Source organism: Hypomesus transpacificus, unplaced genomic scaffold (genome assembly GCF_021917145.1).
Source record: "Hypomesus transpacificus isolate Combined female unplaced genomic scaffold, fHypTra1 scaffold_84, whole genome shotgun sequence".
NCBI lineage: Eukaryota > Metazoa > Chordata > Actinopteri > Osmeriformes > Osmeridae > Hypomesus > Hypomesus transpacificus.
The window spans coordinates 362,852-378,496 of record NW_025814038.1 but is presented as its reverse complement, the minus strand read 5'-3'; the positions used below and the strand labels follow the sequence as shown (position 1 = coordinate 378,496).

At 43.6% G+C, this 15,645-nt stretch overlaps 3 protein-coding genes across 4 annotated transcripts; all 3 read left to right on the top strand.

The window, feature by feature from the left end:
• The first annotated feature begins 3,276 nt into the window (after positions 1-3,276).
• LOC124466154 (cytochrome P450 2J6-like) lies at positions 3,277-6,539 on the top strand. Its single transcript, XM_047017857.1, has 9 exons — positions 3,277-3,446; positions 3,713-3,875; positions 4,222-4,374; positions 4,744-4,904; positions 5,009-5,182; positions 5,364-5,502; positions 5,635-5,822; positions 5,961-6,102; positions 6,334-6,539. Exons 1-9 carry the CDS (start codon positions 3,282-3,284, stop codon positions 6,537-6,539), a joined length of 1,491 nt encoding a protein of 496 aa, XP_046873813.1. The 5' UTR covers positions 3,277-3,281.
• Positions 6,540-10,312: 3,773 nt separating this feature from the next.
• Positions 10,313-12,832, top strand: stard4 (StAR-related lipid transfer (START) domain containing 4). The gene is made up of 6 exons (XM_047017985.1): positions 10,313-10,614; positions 10,829-10,940; positions 11,039-11,088; positions 11,214-11,340; positions 11,473-11,587; positions 11,716-12,832. The coding sequence occupies exons 2-6, from the start codon at positions 10,836-10,838 to the stop codon at positions 11,946-11,948; spliced, it is 630 nt and encodes a 209-aa protein (XP_046873941.1). The 5' UTR covers positions 10,313-10,614; positions 10,829-10,835; the 3' UTR covers positions 11,949-12,832.
• Positions 12,833-12,874: 42 nt separating this feature from the next.
• On the top strand, positions 12,875-15,555 carry LOC124466226 (tubulin alpha chain, testis-specific). 2 transcript variants are annotated; one of them, XM_047017983.1, is made up of 6 exons: positions 12,875-12,920; positions 13,692-13,914; positions 14,095-14,243; positions 14,335-14,487; positions 14,569-15,096; positions 15,224-15,555. In XM_047017983.1, the coding sequence occupies exons 1-6, from the start codon at positions 12,909-12,911 to the stop codon at positions 15,515-15,517; spliced, it is 1,359 nt and encodes a 452-aa protein (XP_046873939.1). In that variant the 5' UTR covers positions 12,875-12,908; the 3' UTR covers positions 15,518-15,555. The 2 variants fall into 2 exon arrangements, with proteins under 2 accessions (XP_046873939.1, XP_046873940.1); XM_047017984.1 differs by having other exon boundaries at positions 12,881-13,434.
• The last annotated feature ends 90 nt before the right edge of the window (positions 15,556-15,645 follow it).

Genomic DNA, 15,645 nt, shown 5'->3' with positions numbered 1-15,645 from the left:
CCCCCTCCTCCTCTTCCCCCCTCCTCCTCTTCCCCCCTCCTCCTCTTCCCTCCTCCTCCTCTTCCCCCCTCCTCCTTCCCTTCCCCTTCCTCTTCCTCCTCCTTCCACCTCCTCCTGTTCCTCCTCCCTCCTCTTCCCTCCTTCCCTTCCTCTTCCTCCTTCCCCCTTCCTCCTCCTCCTTCTGTTCCTCCTCCTCCTCTTCCCCCAGCCCCTTTCATACTTCATAGTGAAGTGTCGCTCCCTAGATCTAAACCACTGTGACCATGACAGGAGCCTCAGAGACCCTGACGACCCCCTCCCCCCTCCCCCCACACCGCGGCTTGGGTTCAGATTCCTCTCAGACCCACCTGACAAGGGCTGCAGCCAGCGAGCACTCTCCTCAGAGGGGAAAACCCCCCTGCTACCCTTCCTGCATCCATATTCATCTCCTTTTCCATTATTATTATCATTATTTTGTGCCAATGCATCGTCTGTGTGTTTGTATTAACCAAAGGAAAGAAACGTGTATGATGTTTGTGGGGGGGGGGGGGGCGGATAATGAGATTATTGAGAGCTTCCTCAGAGCTGTGAAAAAGGCTTTTGCCAAAAACATCCAACCTCTCAGCCAATCAGCAGTCGTCTTTTGTGGAAGGGGATGAAGGGGACCATGTGTGCAGAGTTAAAGGGACTCGCCCCATCCTTATATGGAGTCTGGTTTTCACTGTTATGCATTGTATTCTGTTACTGAATGAAGAATTCTGGGTATTGTATCGAGGAGTTCATTTCCTTTGTTTGTATCTTAATTGTTAACTTCTAATAGACAGCCCTCGTCGTACAAGACTTGTTTGTCGAGTGTCACAAGAACTGCTTAGCTAGCAGATTAACTATTCAGGCTACGTGGGGATTTTTTTCTCTCTCAGTTTTCCTACAGATTTCTTTGGGACTTTGACAGCGTTTTTGGTTGGGCTCTAGACGTTTCCATTCCCAAGCTCGTTCCCAGTGCCTGTAACCCGGCAGTGGCATGGCAGTTACTGCTGCAGCCTTGAGCCCCCTGTATCGCCTCGGCAGCAAGAAGCAAATTTCCCCGTTTTGCCTGGTAGGGTGTGAATGGAATTTTCCGTAGAGGTGGGCTGATTCATTTTACAATTGAAGTCCATCTCCTGTGTGTCAAAGTCATTATGGAGCTCTTAAAAGTTTCAGGGGACATTTCGTTGTTTTTGCCCGTCAGCCTAACAGGCATTAAAACTTGGGCTTGGCTGTCAAAACTTTTAGATATTTTTTTTTTTATTGCATTATGAGACTTATGTTTTGGTGTTTTCTTTGTTGTCTTCATTTTAATATCTTGTGTGTACTTTTGAAGCACCACATTAACTTAATTTTCAGTCACTTTTTTCTAGAAGCAAACACATTGAACTCCAGCTACTTTAAGTGTTCCTCTTCGTAGTTGTCATAGAAACAACAGGCCATGTAGGGGTTGGCTTGACTTGCTTTGAAAGTCTGACCAGTCAACAATTTGTGTTCACACACACACCATATGTATATAAGTGTGTGCTCAAACTGGGACTGGATCAACTAAAAATGCTTGATTCTACAGTATCTGTGTTTTTCAGCTACTGTGTAATTATTTGTCACACTAAACCACATAACTCTTTGTTGTCCACATGAGAGAAAGTTCTTAAGCTTTGGCGACAGTATTCCTGAGAAAGTGAGGCTTTGTTTGATAAAATATAGAATATTTGCAAGTGCTTTACAAAGGCAGTAAGAATCTATTCACTTCATTTCAAATGTGCAACTTTTATGTGTTTTTTTCATACACTTCCCTCCCCACCTCGACACATCACTGTTTAAAGGCCTTTGAATCACTGCAGTCTTTTTCAGGAGTATCCCAGGTCTCCGAGGTTACCACAGGTCTCCTAGGTTACCACAGGTCTCCTTCCAGGGTCTACATGTCTGATGTAGGATCAGAGATCAGTGTCTCTCACCACAGAATGTCACTAGAGAGAAACATGCCAGACTGACCTTACATCAGTGCTAAACAACGATGTTCTTGGCAACTAGGCTCTTAAGCCAGTGGATTCTGGTGTTACCTGGCTGTATGACAACAGTGTTATTCGCCTAGTTTAATGTTTTTTTCATGGGTGGAGAAACCATGTGTTGATTTGAGGGATCCTCAAGTATCTAGTGTACTGTATGTTGTGTGTCTGTTTATTGTATTGTAGGTGAGTTGTCATTGGAAGTTATGTGTATTGAGAGTGTGTGTGTGTCTGAGAGTGTGTGTGTGTGTGTATTGAGAGAACACTGCTGTTTCCGCTGCCTGACTGAATGCCCAGTCTTCACTTAATGTTTCTTCTCTGATCATGAAAGTGCTTTCAAAATTCTCGTCTGTTTCTATCACGTAACCAATTGACATGCATAGATGTGCCTTCTATGCATATGCCTGTGTACGTGTTAGCTCTACTATAGGAAGAAATTGCTTTTTGTTTCATCTCCTCTCAAGGACTAAAATACAGTACTTTAATGTGAATACTGTCATCCTAAACATCCTGAACAAAAAATGAAAAATGTTGATCGCAATGCAAACAAACTCTATTTTTTAACTTGTATATTGTACATGAATATCTTGTAGAAGAGAATGTACTAAACATATCTACATGCCAATAAGATATACTGTATGTGTGTATTCCAATAGCTCTCCTTGAAACAAAGTGAGGGCTCTATCAAAGGCTTAAACGGTTTATTGTATTGTATGACTTTCAATGCAGGTAACCATGGTAACTTCCTTGATAACAATAAATGGCAAGCTCACGTCTCATTGCATTGTTTTTGTGATTTTTCTGTTTCTGTTTCCGGTACGTTCTGTTTCAGGGATACTATTGGACTACTGAGCAATTCATAGCATAATCTGACACTATTAATCAGTTTTCCACATTTCACCCAACAAGGGCCACAATCGCATACCTCCTGCCTCTGCAACCCTTAAAGCCTCTGCTGTTGTGCAACCATTTATCCTCTTGTTAACCTGCTCCAAGGTTCAGCTGGTCACAAAGCCTGACTTCAAATCAGCAACATCTCCATCAGCCCCCTCGACCAAGAACAGTAAAACTGACCTAAACCCAGATCCTAACAAGGGACAACACTTGCTGTTGTTCAGAGTTGACCAAAGGCTGGAATGAACACAGACCGTGTCACAATTCTCTCAACGTCTGGACGGCTTGTTGGGGAGTTAAGAGCCAAATGGTCAGAAACAATCCGTGTTTTTTCGTTTTGTGTCTGATTCTAGGTTGGGGGAAGTTTAGCTCGTCATGTTGGTAACTATTTTTATTCTGTGTGCCGGATCCCTCCTGCTCGCCATGTTTCTGCTGACCCCGCGGAGACCCCAAAACTTCCCTCCCGGTCCTCAACCGGTCCCCGTTTTCGGGAACGTGCTGCAGCTGAGCATGGCCAATCCCATGAAAGACCTGGACAAGGTACTATGAAGCGTTCATGACTTAAGAAAGGTCCGGATGATTAACTGGTACTGTGGAATGTTCACAAAGGTCAGAATTAACCTCCGAACATATGGATTCACCACGAAAACCTGCATGACACCTGTCCAGGGCAGATTTAGATGTTTGTGTGTCAAAGACGGTCGCGTTTGTGTCATAGTTGATTTACCATTCGATTATTAGTGATTGGTTCTCAAATCGTTTGTGACACCAGGTTTAAAGCGAGATGACATGGTTGTGTGTGGCAGTTGTCCAGACGCTACGGAGATGTTTACAGCCTGTACCTGGGGTGGAGGCCTACCGTGATGCTCCACGGTCTGCAGGCGGTCAGAGAGGCTCTGGTGACCAGGGCGGTGGACTTCGCTGGTCGACCGCAGGGCATGATGATCAACCATGTCACTGAAAACAAAGGTGGGAGAGTCATGTGAACAAAGAATGGTGGCTGCATTTAGTCGCACTGTAACCAGGGGCTGGTGTATTGAAAAATACTTCAGCTTAGACTCAGTGTAGATTAAATGAGATTAATTTGTTCAAAGATTTTAGCTCAGAACACGTATTAAGACTTCAGACAGTAGTGATTGAGTAACAAACGACTGGATACAACATCAGTAAATCAGAATAATGCGCTAACACGCACCGAACATACCGAAACACCCAAATGAAACATTACTACGTTAGTAAACACCAAAAGGAAAAAACATGAGCCTTGTGCCTGACCCCCCCCCCCCCCCACCCCGCCTGTCACCCGCTGCTCCAGGCCTGATCATGGGGGACTATGGTGCAGTGTGGAAGGAACACAGGCGCTTCGCTCTGACCACCATGAGGAACTTTGGTCTGGGGAAGAAGTCCATGGAGGAAAGGATACTGGAGGAGGCCGCTCACGTCTCTGCCTGTCTAGAGGAGACCCTCGGTGAGAAGGAGTCAGATGACTGAGCGGTGAGGGAGTCGGGCTAGTAATCAGATGGTTGTCGGATCGATTCCCTGCCGTGCCAAATGACGTTGTGTCCTTGGGCAAGGCACTTCACCCTACTTGCCTCGGGGGGGAATGTCCCTGTACTTACTGTAAGTCAGTAAGTCCCCTTAGGCAAGTAGGGTAAATGGCCTTGCCCAAGGACGCAACATAATTTGGCACAGTCGGGAATCAAACTGGCAACCTTCTGATTAATAGCCCGACTCCCTAACCGCTTAGCCATCTGACCCCCCAGCCATTTGATCTACTGGGCATCGCAATCCAAAGTCAGTCCTCTGTGGTAATGTGTTCCTGTCTGAAATGTGTCAGGCGAGGCCGTGGATCCCCTCAGTCTGGTCCACAGTGCTGCGTCCAACATTATCTGCTCCGTGCTGTTTGGTCAGCGTTATGATTACAGGGACAAAGTCCTCTCCTTCATCATCAACAGCTTCAAGGAAAACGCACAGATTGCCAATGGGCCATGGGCTGCTGTGAGTCACCACATCTTTCCCTGTTTTGCAATTGCTCCCCCAACAAAAAAAATATGTGTATAGAATGATATAAAAGAATCCACTTATTTCCTTACTTGATGCAGATCTATGACACGTTTCCCTTGCTGAGAAGGCTGCCCCTGCCCTTCCAGAAGGTCTTCAAGAACTACAGAGAACTGAAGAGACACACCGTGGGCATAGTGGACCAGCACCGACTCACACGCACACCTGGTCAGCCTCGGGATGTCATAGACTGCTACCTCGATGAGATGGAAAAGGTTTGTAATTGTTCATAATAGTTTGTCTCAAAAAGACCACCATGACATTAACTCTACTGATGTACAAATAAGTTAACATAACTCACCACGTAAAACATGAATCATTGTTTTTAATTTAAATGGTTAGTATGAGATCCTATACTTCCTCCTCCCTTTAAAGCCTTGTGTGTGTCTTTCTCAGAGAGACCCTGAGAGCTGTGTGCTGGATGAGGAGAGACTGGTCATGCTGTTACTGGACCTGCACTTTGCTGGGACAGACACCAGCTCCAACACCATACTCACTGCCCTACTATACCTGGCCACACACACAGACATACAGGGTGGGTCGCTATCTTGGCGCCATCTTGCTCGACACACACACACACACAAACACGCACGTACGTACACCACACACACACAGAGTGTCACAGTACTTTTGTCAGAATGATTCTCTCTTCCCTGTCCAACTCCAGCGCAGTGTCAGAGAGAGATAGACAGTGTCCTGGGAGATAGAGCGAGCGTATTGTTTGAGGATAGGCACAGCATGCCCTTCGTGATGGCCGCCATCCACGATGCACAACGTCTGGCTAACATTGCTCCTTTAGGGGTGTTCCATGCCACCACCAGACCCACCAAGCTCCAGGGCTATGATATACCAGAGGTAGACAAAAAAGCATTTTAAAAGCTCTTTTTTCAGCCGCTATCCTTTTCAACTTCCTCATTTCATATTTTGGGGTTGCACTTTCTCTCTCTCTCTCGCTCTCTCTCTCTCTCTCTCTCACTCCCTCTCTCTCTCTAGGGCACGCTGGTCATCACCAACCTCACCTCTGTGCTCTTCGAAAGCAGCCAATGGGAAAGGCCAAATGACTTTCACCCCGCCCACTTCCTCGGGGAAGACGGTCGATTTACAAAACCCGATGCCTTCCTGGCATTTTCCGCAGGTAAAACTGGCACACTGTGTCAAGTATGATAAACACACCTTTACTATATTTGTCACAATACTACTGTACTGTACAGTTGATGGCATGCAGACAAGGATTGGAGTACACATCAACGTACAAAGGAGAGATACATTGATCATGTTTTCTTGACGGTCGCTGAAGTGCCATCAGTATACTGGTACATGTGCCAATGTAAACACAGTCATGTGATGCCGTTCTCTGTACGCCCAGGGCCACGAGTGTGTCTGGGAGAGTTGTTGGCCCGCATGGAGCTCTTCCTCATCCTCGTCACTCTGTTACGTCACTTCCTGTTCCTGTGGCCGGAGGATGCAGGGATCCCTGACCTCAATCCTGTGTTTGGAGGCATCCAGTCCCCCCAGCCCTTCAGAGTAGCTGTTAGACTGAGAGCATCCAGTCACCCCAGCCCTTCAGAGTGACTGTTAGACTGAGAGCATCCAGTCACCCCAGCCCTTCAGAGTGACTGTTAGACTGAGAGCATCCAGTCACCCCAGCCCTTCAGAGTGACTGTTAGACTGAGAGCATCCAGCCCTTCAGAGTGACTGTTAGACTGAGAGCAAATGGGGGTGCTGATGGCTTTGAAATCTGTTTCTCTGAAACATTGCAGTGTATAGAACACTAAAGTTATTAATGTGGGGATAAAATATTCTAGTGTATGAAAACTGGTTGTTGTGTATTTCCTATGAATTACTTTATTGTGTCTTAGTATTGTCAACTTGCATTTGTTATAATTAGGTCAACTATCTTGTATCAATTAAGTACTCAATGCACCCTATGTCTGTGCAAGCTCAAGGACAGCCACAAGAGGGCCACCACATCTCAAAGTTTGTTTGAATGAAACTGAACTTTCGAACTTGTGATTAGTTCTACAAATTAGCAACTCATTCATAAAAAAATGACTATCTAGAAGTAAGGCCGAATTTAATAGTGTATTACAAAATGGTCTAAAACAACATTAAACTTTTCTGAGATCCTGTCTCATTTTTTAATTGATGCTGTCACATGAATGATATTCCATGTCCTTCTCGTCTTATGATACCGATGACACGCCGCAACTTGCCTGTTGTCAAAATAGTGAACGTGCCACCAGCAACACTCACCTGAAGGCGGAGTCAAGATAGTTTACATGTGAACACTAACAAGCTTTCTCCCCTGGACTTTGCTCTGATTGACTCAAAAGAAATTCCTCATTCAAACACATTCTCATTTTAAAACATGGTAAGTGTATTACAGTCAGACCTTTCTCTTGGTGTTTCAATGAATTTTCATGTAACCTTGAAGTAGTTTCAAGTTCTTCCTCTGTGCAAAGCAAACAAATTTAAGTTTCACTTTCTCTTGAGGTTGTCACTGTTTGTACATTAAACAGGTATACACCTAACATGTCACGCCAACACTTTCTTAACATTTGATTTAGCCTACCGATTAATTCTTATAATGTAGCCTGTACAATCAATACGTGTCAGATTAATTTGTATGTTTATAACCCGAAATGAAATGTAGGCTATAAATCATTAATAGATAGCTACTGTACAATATTGCATACCCTAACCCTAAACTTCAATTTATCATCACAGTCATTGACTGAACAGGGCCGTAAAATGTGCAAAGCTTAAGAGATGGAAGGTTATGTAGGTCCTCACGTTGTACCCTGTCAAATTAAAACCATATGGTCGGTGTTTCGCTGATGATGCTGTTTCAGTCCGCGAACAACCGCTTGCGGCAAACTCAGGAAGATGCAGAAGAGGTGAAAGTCATAATGTTGGAGAACATGCATAAGACGGAAGAGCGCTCCGGTAAGCTAGAGGAGTTGGATAAAAGGGCGCAGGATCTGGAAGAGAAGGTGACACCTTTCATTTTCAATCATTGCCCATTAACACAACTTTTACCCATGAAACTGTTTTGTTTTTTTTACTTTATCCCCATGTGCTTGTGTTGACCTTTGTGTCCACAGAGTAAGACGTTTCATAGGACGTCAGAGAAGCTCAAGAAGCAGTCCAAAATGGAGAACCTGAAAGCCAAATGGAAGCTCATTGCTGTTGTGGTCGGGCTGGCTGTGATCATTATAGTTGTGGTCATTATTATGGGGGTCACGAAATCAACAAATGACGTTGCGCACGAAAAAGACAACTCAATAACTCTAGCACCCGGGGGGAAGTAGAGATGAAATACGGGTTGAGTTAAAACAAACTGTTCTCATAATATAGAATGGCTCTACGCTGTGTGCACAATTATTAGGCAAGTTGTATTTTTGAGGATTAATTGTATTATTTAACAACCATAGTGCTCTCGGTCAATCCAAAATGTCAATGAACCTCAAACCTGAATATTTAAGTAAGAGTGAGGTTTTGGCTTTCTTACGAGAATATCTATTTGTGCACAATTATTGGGAAACCGTTAGTGTGCAGAATTATTATACAACTAAATGAAAAACTCCCATCTCAAATTCCCATCTCACTTTATTTATATCTGTTAAAGTGAGAATAATAAACAAAACAACTACAAATTTACAACAAAAGATTCTGACATAAAAATATAAATAAATCTGTGACCAATCTAGCCACCATTCTTTTCAATAACAGTAGTAAGTCTTCCTTTCATGGAGTCAGTCAGTTTCTTGATCTGTTGACGATCAACGTTTTATGCAGCAGCAACCACAGCCTCCCAGACACTGTTCAGAGAGGTGTACTGTTTTCCTTCACTGTAAATATCCCGTTTAAAAAGCCTCCACAAGTCCTCAGGGTATAGGACAGGTGAGGAAGGGGGCCATGTCATTATTCTTTCATCTTTAAGGCCTTTACTGGCTAGCCATGCAGTGGAGTACTTCGATGCATGCGATGGAGCATTGTCCTGCATAAGAATCGTGGTCTTCTTGAAAGATGCAGACCTTTTCCTGTACCACTGCTTGAGGAAAGTGTCTTCTAAAAACTGGCAGTAGGTTTGGGAGTTGAGTTTGAGTCCATGTTCAAACTGAAAAGGTCCAACTAGCTTATCTTTAGTAATACCAGCCCATACCAGTACCCCACCTCCAACTTGCTGGCGTCTGAGTTGAAGTGGATCTCTGTTCCCGTTACTGATCCAGCCACGGGCCCATCCATCTGGTCCGTCAAGAGTCACTCTCATCTCATCAGTCCATAAAACCCTGAAAAATCTGTCTTCAGATAGTTCTTTGCCCAGTCTTGACGTTTCAACTTGTGTTTTGTTAGTGGTTGGTGGCTGGGTTTCAGCCTTCCTTACCTTGTTCATGTCTCTGACCTGAACACATTGTACTTCTGGGCACTCGGGGTAGGTTGCAGTTCGGGAATATTACCACACTGAAGGATAACAAGTTCCTGGTAGCTTCATGTTTGATTCTTCTCAAATCTTTGCAGTTCATTTGTGTATTTTTTCCCTCAATATGTTTCTTGCGACCCTGTTGACTATTTGCAACAAAATGTTTGATGATTCTGTAAACACGCCATAATATCTGAGCAATTTCAAAAGAACTGCATCCCTCTGAAAGACCTGTGGTGGAATTTCTATGATTGAATGTCTGAGGTCAGAAGAATTTGTCTTTATCTGTTTATTCTTGAAATCAAGGAGGAGCAGTACCATCAGTACCATCATTTATGGTACTACCATAAATGATGTCTGAAGTAGAAAGGCTCTCTAAAGGTGTCATGATCTGAACATTCTTTTATACAGTCATTCCAGACAGTTACATCATTAGTTCAATAGCTCATGTCTATCAAAAGAGGAACTCTAGTTTTGAAAATGTAGACTTTTGTTACTTATATGTAGACTTTAATTTTTAAGTGGTTCGCTATTATCCAGGGTGAATCGTGAGTTTGGCTGACATTCCAAATAAAAATCTCAATAATCAATGATGGCAGTCTGTTTTGTCGTTGTAATTCATGTGTTCGCATTAATATCCCATATGTTTTGTTGAGCGTGTTGTACCTATTAACTAACCCTGCAAATACCTTCTGATTAAGTCTGTATTGGAACCCAAATGCCAAAACAGAACCTTCATTAAGACTCCATGTCACTCATGCAGATTAATAGAAGCAAAGTCAACATGTTACACAAAATGACACACGCGCACACACGCTCACTCCTCCCATGGTTCGTTATGCCGTTAGTGTCCCGACCAATTGGAGCACTGATGAAAAATAATGAATGAGAAACAACGCTCCTGATTGGACGGAGTGAACTGGAGCAGAAAACCATTTGCGATATTTGCTTCAGGCGTCTCTAACAACCTCACACGTAGTGTTTCATTCATTGATATAATTAAGCATGAAGGACCATTAGTATATATTTACGTGACCTTTGATCGACAGCACTTCGGCTATTATTGTTTCAATTCTTAGGATTTCCTGTGTGATCGAGTTCCTCTTGGGCGCTGGGCTCTAAATGCACTCCCTTACAGCTCCTTACAGGACCACTATTAACCTCAGGCTACATTCGCTGATAATGAAAAAAGAAGCCTGCTGTTAGTAGCCTAGTTACTTGATCGTAAGTATATTTTACACGTAATTCTATAGATCTAACGTAATCTATGGATTGAGGCATGTGTTTGTAGGCCACATGTTTTAAAGCCCTTTCTACTTTGAGTTAAACACCGTCGGAAGCCAGTGCTAACCAATTTCTGATCTGAAAGAAATGGTCAAATACAGTTTGATAACCTAACGTTTAAACTGTGTCAAATAACTTTTTTTTCTTCCCTTAGTTCAAACATGGGCAGCTTAGAAGACCCCATTGCTTTGACGTCAAGCCTAAAAAATACTCTGGTCTCTTATCACAATCTAAAGGATCATGAATGGAGGATAGCCAAAAAATCTGTAATTAAATTGAATGAATACGCGTTTCTTTTCTTACTTTGTAATTGTCTGGATTAAATTGGCACATCGACTAGACTAACCCACGGTTTTATTTCTAGAAAGATGTGATAGTATGGAGAAAACCATCAGCGGAGTTCCATGGTTTCCTGTAAGTGACACCGTTCTATTAGTCTCCTCTCAAACGAGATGACAGTCTCTTATAAGCCCACCTTTTAATGTAGGCTAGACCTGTTCGTGAGTTTTATGAGTTTTTTTTTAAACCTTTTATTTCAGGTATAAAGCCCAGGGTTTTGTTGAAGATAATCCTTACAGAATAATGGATTATATTCGTCCTGGACCATATAGACTAGACTGGGACAGTTTGATGACATCGATGGAAATTGTTAAAACAATCGATGAGGTCTCATCAACTTAATTATTTCCTTATTTCAATTGTTAAATAATTGTATCCCCCTCACATATGTACAGTATTATTGTTTTGAATGCCAACTGTCAATGTTTTAATGCCAAAGGGTCTGTTTTCTGTTTTCAGGGGAGTTGTGTGATGAGATACTCAACTGCTGGACAGTTGTGGAACATTATCGCACCTAGAGAGTTCATTGATTTCTCGTACACCACAGATTTCCAGGATGGCCTTCTATCCTGTGGTGGGTTTGTTTACAAAAGGATCAATCATATTAACACATCTTTCATATATCAAAGTAATCTATAGGCCAGATACGTCTTTCTATATTGTGGACCCTTATTGAATGACGGCTCACGTGTCTTCATGCAGGAGTCAGTGTGGACCATGAAGAGAAGCATCCAAGTTTTGTCCGGGGCTTCAATCACCCCTGCGGCTGGTTCTGCATCCCCTCCGACGAGGAGAATAGCCCTCACCACAGCCTCCTGACTGGCTACATTCAGACAGACTTGCGAGGTATGATCCCCCAGTCAGCCGTGGACACAGCCATGGCCAGCACTCTGGTTAGCTTCTACTCTGACCTGCGACAAGCTCTAAAAGCCTGACCACCGAAGCCTGGTCGGATCGAAAAATTCTGTCAATCGGTTCAGATGGGTCAATCACACAAACGCACTGCAGGGTTCTCAGTGAGTTGTTCTGATGTAGTCATTAGTCACAGTTTAGATAATAATTTGTTTTTTGTATCTGAACATCTGGGAGGTAATGGTTGGCTGGACTTTGGAGTTGTTTGGAGTTTTATTGTGTAAGTGTTCCCACATCTGTTTACTGTTCTTATGTAATTTTGTGATGACGATAAATAATTTACTCAGGGAAAGATCCTCATGGATCTGCTGAGTGTGCAGTTATTTTACATTTGTGCAGGATAGGCTACTGTATGAGAATGCTTAGTCAACTTGGTTGAATCATGGTCATGTTTGACAGTAGGTACTAATGAATAATCAGTTGTGACCAGCTGTATGCAACACATATGGGCAACTCTGGGGTCTGTTCCAATTTCAAGCACTGCTTTGAACTGGTAGTTAGTTTTAATATTTCATAGAACCAATTATGAACAAGAATGCCTCAACTAGAAATTGAAACATACAAATCACATTCTTCAGATTTGATGCTGGAAAGTTGTACACAGTGCAAGCTCAATAAATATATCATAATAAACTATATCTTACATTATTTTTATGAATGAAGAAAAAAATGAAAGAAATGATGCAAGCTGCAGATATTAGAAATAATGACAAGCCTTTTCGCTTTTATTTATTTTATGCTTTACACTGAATTTTCTCAGTTTGTGTGCAAATCAATGTAGATGCTTTCTTCTGCTGTTGTACTTATATGACATGAAAAATGTATATTAAAGTTTTATGAATTAGTCTTCTCATCACTGACAGCTTAATTCTCTGATACGATGTACGAGCTGGTTGAGCCCATCATGCGTGCGGATTGCGTCCCGGGCGGGGGGGGGGGGGGGGGGGGGGGCACCTCCCGGAAATGAGTCTCTGCAAGTTGGGATGTCTGAAATTGTAAGTAATTAGGTATTTATTTATTTCATAGTGTATATATTTAGTCGTTAAATTCCTCCATGAGCTAGAAGAGAATACCATCCCTAGAATGTCCATCCCTCTACAAATAATGGGTCCTGATTTTTCCCGCTTTTGTCTGCTGCGAGAGATAACTTACTTGAAAAATGCAACTTTGAAAAATAACAAGTCGCTGCTTATTTTGTCCAATCACACAACTTGAGAGTAAGTACAACCGTTGACGTTAAAATTTCATAAACCAATGACCAAGGAATAAATAGTGATTGACAGGTGTCTTCATTACGTATAGCCAATTAACATACAAAGGGGAGGGTCAACCTTTAAACTTGCTATTTAAACCAGAATATGTATTATTTGAAAGATTTTGGCAGTTAACCGTTGCAAGTAACAGCGCCAAGGCAGTCATTTAGCCCCTTAAAGTTAGCTAAGTAGTTAACAGAAACGTTGTTTTCATTCTCATAACTCACATTTTTTTTATAGAAATTTCATAAAAATGGTAAGTCATAATGGGAAAGATTTGGAACACTTTTTGATAATATAACCAGAGGTACTGTAGCGAAGATTAGCTAGCTACTGTAGAGCTAGCTAGCTTGCGAGAGTTATCAATTTGTTGATTGGTTGCGTCGCTCTCATTAGGTCAAAGGACGTCAACTAAAAGCAAAAACTAGTAAAATACAAAAAGGTTAAGTCAAGATGGTAACCAATGCACATTGCGGACTAAATACTCGTCTATTTTTATTCTTGTCCATCTAGCGTGAGTGCATCTCCATTCACGTCGGCCAGGCCGGAGTTCAGATCGGAAACGCTTGCTGGGAGCTCTACTGTTTGGAGCATGGTATCCAGCCAGATGGCCAAATGCCCAGCGACAAGACAATCGGTGGAGGAGATGATTCCTTTAACACCTTCTTCAGCGAAACCGGAGCGGGGAAACATGTGCCCCGTGCTGTATTTGTGGACCTCGAACCAACGGTTGTTGGTATGGTCATTGCTGCTAAGCCTACAGATTACACCGCCAACACGTTATAAAAATCTAGCTTTAGCTAGCTACAATCAACCACGTTTGCTAGCCAGGAAAGTGGCCTACAGGTGGTATTTGGCAAAGACGGTTAACATAAGGCGTCTAGTACTAATTATAAATGTCTTGATTTATAAACAGACGAGGTCCGCACGGGGACTTACAGACAGTTGTTCCACCCCGAGCAGCTGATAACAGGCAAGGAGGATGCCGCTAACAATTACGCGCGTGGCCACTACACCATCGGGAAAGAGATCGTTGATCTGGTGCTGGACCGAGTCCGCAAACTGGTAAGTAACGGTCTAATCAACGGAACGGAACGGACAATCACATTTGTCAAGTTATTTATTTGACTTCAAACTTGCTGGTTTGTTTCTCCAGTCGGACCAGTGCACGGGGCTGCAGGGGTTTCTGATCTTTCACAGCTTTGGTGGAGGAACTGGCTCCGGCTTTGCCTCTCTGCTGATGGAGCGCCTGTCTGTAGACTACGGCAAGAAATCCAAACTGGAGTTTGCCATTTACCCTGCACCTCAGGTATGATGGTAGTCTTGCATTTGTGTTGTGTATTCTTCAGCAACACCATGTTTGTTGACACATTGTGACGTGTGATTTAAGGTTTCCACAGCTGTTGTGGAGCCCTATAACTCCATCCTGACCACCCACACCACCCTGGAGCACTCTGACTGTGCCTTCATGGTGGACAACGAGGCCATCTACGACATCTGCCGCCGCAATCTGGACATCGAGCGACCCACCTATACAAACCTGAATCGCCTGATTGGACAGATCGTCTCCTCCATCACTGCCTCTCTGCGATTCGACGGGGCCCTGAACGTGGACCTGACCGAGTTCCAGACCAACCTGGTGCCCTACCCCCGCATCCACTTCCCCCTGGTGACCTACGCCCCGGTCATCTCTGCTGAGAAGGCCTACCACGAGCAGCTGTCGGTGGCAGAAATCACCAACGCCTGCTTTGAGCCAGCCAACCAGATGGTGAAGTGTGACCCTCGTCATGGTAAATACATGGCCTGCTGCATGCTGTACCGTGGTGACGTGGTGCCCAAGGACGTCAACGCTGCCATCGCCACCATCAAGACCAAACGCACCATCCAGTTTGTAGACTGGTGTCCCACAGGCTTCAAGGTAGGTTACACACTATCCACTCTGAACTAGAACACACCTACACATTACATTTAGTCATTTAGCTGACGCTCTTATCCAGAACACGCTTCAGACTGAAAATATTCCTTGTCTGTGGTCTGGTTTGCAGGTGGGCATCAACTACCAGCCCCCTACCGTGGTTCCTGGAGGAGACCTGGCCAAGGTCCAGAGGGCTGTGTGCATGCTGAGCAACACCACTGCCATCGCTGAGGCCTGGGCCAGGCTGGACCACAAGTTTGACCTGATGTATGCCAAGAGAGCCTTTGTGCACTGGTACGTGGGCGAGGGCATGGAGGAGGGGGAGTTCTCTGAGGCCAGAGAAGATCTAGCGGCCCTGGAGAAGGACTACGAAGAAGTGGGGGTGGACTCTGTTGAGGGAGAGGCTGAGGAGGGAGAAGAGTAAACATGGCGGATTTTATTTGAAAATGTCTTGGTTTTTACTAGCAGTTCAATAAAGTTGTTTTCTTTCATGTCTCTGTGTTGTGGTTTTTGCAGAAGGTTGTCTGCATTTCCTTCCTCTTGAATGTTAGT